Here is a 7007-nt window from a genome sequence, read left to right on the forward strand (position 1 = left end):
TAAGGCCCTCACTCTTGCCCAGTGTCCCGGTTGGGCTGTGTTATCTCACTAGGTAAGGCCCTCACTCTTGCCCAGTGTCCCGGTTGGGCTGTGTTGTCTCACTAGGTAAGGCCCTCACTCTTGCCCAGTGTCCTGGGTTGGGCTGTGTTGTCCCTTTTTACCCAAAGGCAGCTCTGCGTTTCCCACAGTGACACCGTGGGTGCTGCTTCTTTTCCCTGTTTCTTGGCATATATGCTGTGGGAGGCAGGGCTAGGCTGTGTGTTCTATACCCCCTTTTTCCTAGCGTCCCCATCCCTGCTGCTCTGAAGCTTACAATAAAGGGCTCAGGAACCCAAAATGTTGAATTTTGCATAGAGACCCCACCAGCCTTGTCTGTCCCTGATCAGGTTACTCTGTGCAAACACATGAGACCTGTGTTCTGTTGTCCCCTTTCTCTCCCTGCTATTTCTTGGTGCCTTCCTGTGCTTGGAATTTCAGGCACTGCCCTGGTCACTATTTTTGGGGACTACTGGGTTAATTGTGCAGGACACAGGACTCTTATGTGAAGTTCTTAGGATTGTAGAATGTGGGATGCCATGGGCTCGATCTCTCTGGGCATGTGCTGTTTACTCTTTTTCTCTTTCCCCTAGAGAGGGCCCTAGGCACCTGAGAGGGTGGCTAGTACTTCAACAATGGCATTGGAGGCTCAGGGACATGGTCCTGGTGCCTGGGAGTTGGGAAGAGGGTTGATGTCACAGCTGGGGTCAAATCACCCTGGGAACCTGTCCTGTGCCCACCATTGTGTGCTGTCAGGGCCACTGGCCACAAATTTCCACCTTTTCTTCCCCATTATCATTTCTAGTATGATTGCTGGCCCCTGCACCTCCAATGCCCCACAGTCTGTACTTCTGGGGCCACCACCCCTCACCCATTCTTTTCCACTGCTCCCTTTGAATGCCTGCCAACACGTGACCTGTATTTAAGGTAGCGTGAAGTCTGCATGTATCCGTGTACACCAGCTCCTCTGTCACAGTCTGATCTCTCTGGGTTTGGAGAGAACCTTCTACACACTGCCTTCCAGTCTCCAGCAACCATGGCCTGTTGATGGCTGTGTGCAGAGGAGTTAGTTGGAGATCCTGCCTTCTCTCTCTGTACCGTATCCCTCCTTTGTATGCTTACCATCATCAAGGCTCTCCCATTATGGGCCCTCGCCAGGCCCAGTCCTACATAGTGGACCCTCCTCTCACTGGCCTTAATGTCCATGATGTCCCCAGTCCCATGGCCTTATTTGTGTGTGTGCCTGACACACATTGTGATGGAGCCGCCTTCTCCACCAGAGTCAGCATGCACTTCACCCGCATTTCTGTTCTGACAGGTTGTTGGCATGGAGCTGAGGATGAGGAGGCACCTTCACAGCAAGGTTTTTCTCTAGGAATGCCAGAGGTTACAACTTCAAAGTCCTGTCTGTCCACCCAGAAGGTCCACCCTAGTGAGACATGTGACCCACCCTTGAAAGACATTCTGTGCCTGGTTGAGCACAGTGGAATTCATCCTGAGCAAGACATATATATTTGTGAGGCAGAGCTTTTTCAGCACCCAAAGCAGCAAATTGGAGAGAATCTTTCCAGAGGGGATGATTGGATACCTTCATTTGGGAAGAACCACAGAGTTCACATGGCAGAAGAGATCTTCACATGCATGGAGGGCTGGAAGGACTTACCAGCCACCTCATGCCTTCTCCAGCACCAGGGCCCTCAAAGTGAGTGGAAGCCATACAGGGGCACAGAGGACAGAGAAGCCTTTCAGACTGGACAAAATGATTACAAATGTGGTGAATGTGGGAAAACCTTCACCTGCAGCTATTCCCTTGTTGAGCACCAGAAAATCCACACCGGAGAAAGGTCTTATGAATGCACCAAATGTGGGAAATTCTTTAAGTACAGTGCCAATTTCATGAAACATCAGACAGTTCACACTAGCGAAAGGACTTATGAGTGCAGAGAATGTGGAAAATCCTTTATGTACAACTACCGACTCATGAGACATAAGCGAGTTCACACCGGAGAAAGGCCGTATGAGTGCAGCACATGCGGGAAATTCTTCCGGTACAGCTCCACATTTGTTAGACATCAGAGAGTTCACACTGGAGAAAGGCCGTATGAGTGCAGGGAATGTGGCAAATTCTTTATGGACAGCTCCACGCTCATCAAACATCAGAGAGTTCACACCGGAGAAAGACCTTATAAGTGCAATGACTGTGGGAAGTTTTTTAGGTATATCTCTACACTCATTAGACATCAGCGAATTCACACTGGAGAAAGGCCTTATGAGTGCAGTGTATGTGGGGAATTGTTTAGGTACAACTCCAGCCTCGTTAAACATTGGAGAAACCACACTGGAGAAAGGCCTTACAAATGCAGTGAATGTGGGAAATCATTTAGGTACCACTGCAGACTCATTAGACACCAAAGAGTCCACACGGGAGAAAGGCCTTATGAGTGCAGCGAATGCGGGAAATTCTTTCGTTACAACTCCAACCTCATTAAACATTGGAGAAATCACACTGGAGAAAGGCCTTATGAGTGCAGAGAGTGTGGGAAAGCCTTTAGCCACAAGCATATCCTTGTCGAGCACCAGAAAATCCACAGTGGAGAAAGACCTTATGAGTGCAGCGAATGCCAGAAGGCCTTTATTAGAAAGTCTCACCTGGTTCATCACCAGAAAATCCACAGTGAAGAGAGGCTTGTGTGCTCCATGAATGTGGGGAATTCTTTAGCTAAAACTCCAACCTCATTAAACGTCAGAGATTTCACAATGGAGAAAGTTTACCATTGACTATTGTAATTGGGTAGTAATGTTATATAAATTCCACATTTTTATGCAACTAATCTCCAGAACATTTTTCCTCTTGCAAAAAAAGTAAAATGCTGGACCCATTAACAACAACTCATTCCCCTTCCCTACTTCCCCAGAAATGTCTCAACTATATTTCTATACTCTATATCTATGAATTTGATATCTATTGGTACCTCATGTAAGTGGATTCATACAGTATTTATCTTTTGAGACTGGTGTATTTCACTTAGGATAAGGTCTTCACAGTTCACCCACGTTGTATAATGTGTCAGAATATCCTTCCTTTTTTAGGTGAAAAAATATTCTGTGCTATTTATATACTACATTTATTTATCCATTCATCTGTTAATGGATGCTTGGGTTACTTCCACCTTTTGCCTATTGAAATAATGCTGCTATGAAGATGAGTATACAATTGTCTATTCAAGATTCTACTTTCAATTCTTTTTTTTTTTTTTTTTTTTTTTTTGAGACGGAGTCTTGCTCTGTGCCCCAGGCTGGAATGTAGTGGCGCGATCTCGGCTCACTGCAAGCTCCAACCCCCCAGGTTCACGCCATTCTCCTGCCTCAGCCTCCCGAGTAGCTGGGACTACAGGCGCCCGCCACCTCGCCCGTCTAATTTTCTTGTATTTTTAGTAGAGACGGGGTTTCACCGTGTTAGCCAGGATGGTCTCGATCTCCGGGCCTCGTGATCCGCCCACCTCGGCCTCCCAAAGTGCTGGGATTACAGGCTTGAGCCACCATGCCCGGCCTCTACTTTCAATTCTTGTTGGGTATATACTCAATGGTAGTGCTGGATCATATAGGATTTCTTTTTTTTTTTTTTTTAGACAGAGTCTTGCTCTGTCACCCAGGCTGGAGTGCAGTGGTGTGATCTCGGCTCACTGCAAGGTCCACCTCCCAGGTTCATGCCATTCTCCTGCCTCAGCCTTCTGAGTAGCTGGGACTACAGGTGTCTGCCACCACGCCTGGCTAATTTTTTTTGTATTTTTAGTAGAGATGGGGTTTCACCATGTTAGCCAGGATGGTCACAATCTCCTGACCTTGTGATCCACCTGCCTTGGCCTCCCAAAGTACTGGGATTACAGGCGTGAACCACCGTGCCTGGCCAGATTTTTATTTTTAATATTTTTGAGAAAACTTTTTCCGTAGTACCTGTGCCATTGTACATTCCCACCAGCAGTGCACAAGGATTACAATCTATATATATCCTCACCAACATTGTTCATTTTCTATTTCTGTTTTTGGGGTTTTTTTGTTGTGCCTTTTGTTTTGCATAGCAGCTATCCTGTTGGATGTGAGGTGGAATCTCATAGTGTCTTTCATTTTTATTTTGTGAATGATTAATGATGTTGAGGATCTTTTCATGTGCTTGTTAGGCATTTGTGCATCTGGAAAAATATTCAAGTCTTTTTTTCCATTTTTAATGGGACTCTTTGCTTTTTGTTGAGTTGTAGAAATTCTTTATACATTCTGGGTATTAACTCCTTACCAAATATATGCTTTTGACATATTACCTCCCAGTCCATAGGTTGCTTTTTTTTGCTCTGTTGATTGTGTCCTTTGATGAAATTTTAAATTTTGATGTACTGTTGACTCTCTCTGTCTCTGGGTTCTGTATTCATGGATTGAAGCAACCATGGATCAAAAGTATTTGGAGCATCCATGGATTGCACTGATCATTAATCAGAAATATTTGGAAAACAAAAAGGGTACTTGGATCTGTACTAAACATGAACAGACATTTTTTCTTGTCATTATTCCCTAAACCATATATTATAATAAATATTTACATAGCATTTACATTGTATTAGATATTATAAATAACCTAGTGATTATATAGGAAGATGTGTGTAGGTTATATGCAAACTTTATGCCTTTTTATATGAGAAACTTCTTGAGCATCAGATGATTTTGGTATCCATAAGGGGTCCTGGAATCAGTCCCCCACGGACACCAAGGGATGACCGTAGTCCAGTTTATCTATTTTTACCTGTTACCTGGGCTTTTGATGTTATTTATATATATATATATATATATATATATATTTTTATAAATTAGTATCAAATCCAATGCCAAGCATTTTCCCTATGTTTTAATCTAAGATTTTATATTTGTGGGTCTTACATTTAGGTCTTTTTTTTTTTTCTTTTGGAGACAGAGTCTTGCTGTGTCACCAGGCTGGAGTGCAGTAGTGGAATCTCAGCTCACTGCAACCTCCACCTCCTGGGTTCAAGCCATCACCCCACCTCAGCCTCCCTAGTAGCTTGGATTACAAGTGTATGCCACCACACCTGGCTAATTTTTGTATTTTTAGTAGAGATGGGGTTTCGCCATGTTGGCCAAGCTGTTCTTAAACTTCTGGCCTTAAGTGATCCACCCACCTTGGCCTCCCAAATTGCTGGGATTATAGGCAGGAGCTGTAATGCACTGTGCCTGGCTACATTTAGATCTTTGATCCACTTGGGGTTCATTTTTGCATATGGTTTTAAGGCAAAAGTCCATGTGGCTATCCAGTTTTCCAAGCACCATTTGTTGAAAAGAGCATCTTTCCTCTGTTGAGTAGTCTTGGCACACTTGTCAAAATCATTTGTCTGTATGTGCCATGGTTTATATGTGGATTCTCTATTGTATTGGTCATATGTCTGTCTTTATGTCAGTACCACACATTTTAGGTGTGTGTGTGAGACTCAGTTTTGAGGACAAGGCTAGTGGGCTTTCACACTCCAGACTGCTGTGTTCCAGCCCAAATTATTCAAGTTAGCCAATCCATGGGGAACATGGAAAACATAACTAATGCAATCCCCTTGCCTTCCCTAAGTTGTCCCCTGCAGCCTCAGGTTGCTGTTACTCTGTCTCAGATGCATCCCTCTGTGGGACCTTACCCAGGTTCCCTCATTCTTAGCTATAGGTAATAAATAGTTCTGATTTTGTGTATCCAAGTGACATTGGGTTGTTTCTTGCTGTGAGAAAAACTCAGAAAGGTATTATGAGTGTAGTGAATGTTGGAAAGTCTTTAGCCATTAGCCTAATCTCATTTCGTGCCAGCACGTTCACCCTAGAGAAAAACAGAAGTGAAGGCAATGTGATCTTTCCTTGTTAACATAGTAACTCGGTAGAGCAATGCTTTGGAGATTAGTTTTTTAGGGAGAGAGCCAGCAGTTAAGCCTCCTGCATCTGAACATCCACACTAGGGATATTGTCTATACTGCCAGATATATGGGAAGATTTTGTGAACTGTGTTGCTCTTTTCAACTTGACTGGGGCCTTTGCCAGAGTTATGCCCCTGCCAGGGCCTATTAAAAAAGTCATCTCTTTTCTACCAAGTGGCAAAGAGCCATGGTGTGTAGCACTTTAGTCACATTAAAACGCAGTTATGGCAGCATGCTGTGTTCTCTATCTGAAGAATTCTCTAGTCACTTGAACACTTTGGAGGCCTCACCCCCTCTCCTATGATTGATTAGGGCATAGACACCAGCCTTGGACAGAAGACATGGACTGGCTTTGGCAGGCAGATTGCAGAAACTTCCTTTCTCCAGGGGAAAGTATTGGTTATCTCATTGAGAGTGGTAGGACACAGATAAATTCCTAGGCAGACTAAGGACGGGTCCCTGGTGAAACCCAAACTTCAAGCCAAAGACAGTTTAAAGCCTGAAAATTGAGCTGCCAGTTCCAAGTCCATGACTGGAGTGAGAACTTCCTCAATGCCTTTTAGCCAATCGAATGATGCTTTTTCCAGGCTCACCCATGGCCCAATCAGTATGCAGTCCCCATTTCTGAGCCCATAAAAACCCTGGACCCAGCTACACACTGGGCTGCCCACTTTCAGGTCCCCTCTTGTTGTTGAGAGCTTTTCTGTCACTCAGTAAAGTTCCCTGCCTGGCTCTCTCTCTGGTGTCCACATAACGTCATTCTTCTTGGTTGTGGGACAAGAACTCGGAAACTGCCAAATGGCGGGTGTGAAAGGAGCTGTAACACTGTAGCCCTCCTGCCTTCCACCAGCCCCAGGCAGCCACCCCATGTGACAGGAAGCAGTGGCAGCAGGGCCAGGCCAGCCCACACGGTGGCAGGACGAAACCAGCTGTGCCACACCCCCATTCACTGAAGTGTGTGGACGGTAGGAACAGACAAGCTGTAAGACAAATCAGCTGTAATGCTTCCTTGGGGCTCAG

At 45.0% G+C, this 7007-nt stretch overlaps 1 protein-coding gene across 3 annotated transcripts in view; it reads left to right on the plus strand.

Moving 5' to 3' along the window:
• ZNF548 (zinc finger protein 548) overlaps positions 1-2981 on the plus strand; it is a 9931-nt gene extending 6950 nt beyond the window's left edge. For all 3 annotated transcript variants that reach the window (XM_011979663.1, XM_011979661.1, XM_011979662.1), the window contains one exon: positions 1355-2981. In XM_011979663.1, the coding sequence (XP_011835053.1) occupies positions 1355-2814 (1460 nt within the window). In that variant the 3' untranslated portion in view covers positions 2815-2981. The remainder of the gene's footprint in view (positions 1-1354) is intronic.
• The last annotated feature ends 4026 nt before the right edge of the window (positions 2982-7007 follow it).

Source organism: Mandrillus leucophaeus, unplaced genomic scaffold (assembly GCF_000951045.1).
Source record: "Mandrillus leucophaeus isolate KB7577 unplaced genomic scaffold, Mleu.le_1.0 Scaffold205, whole genome shotgun sequence".
Classification (NCBI taxonomy): domain Eukaryota; kingdom Metazoa; phylum Chordata; class Mammalia; order Primates; family Cercopithecidae; genus Mandrillus; species Mandrillus leucophaeus.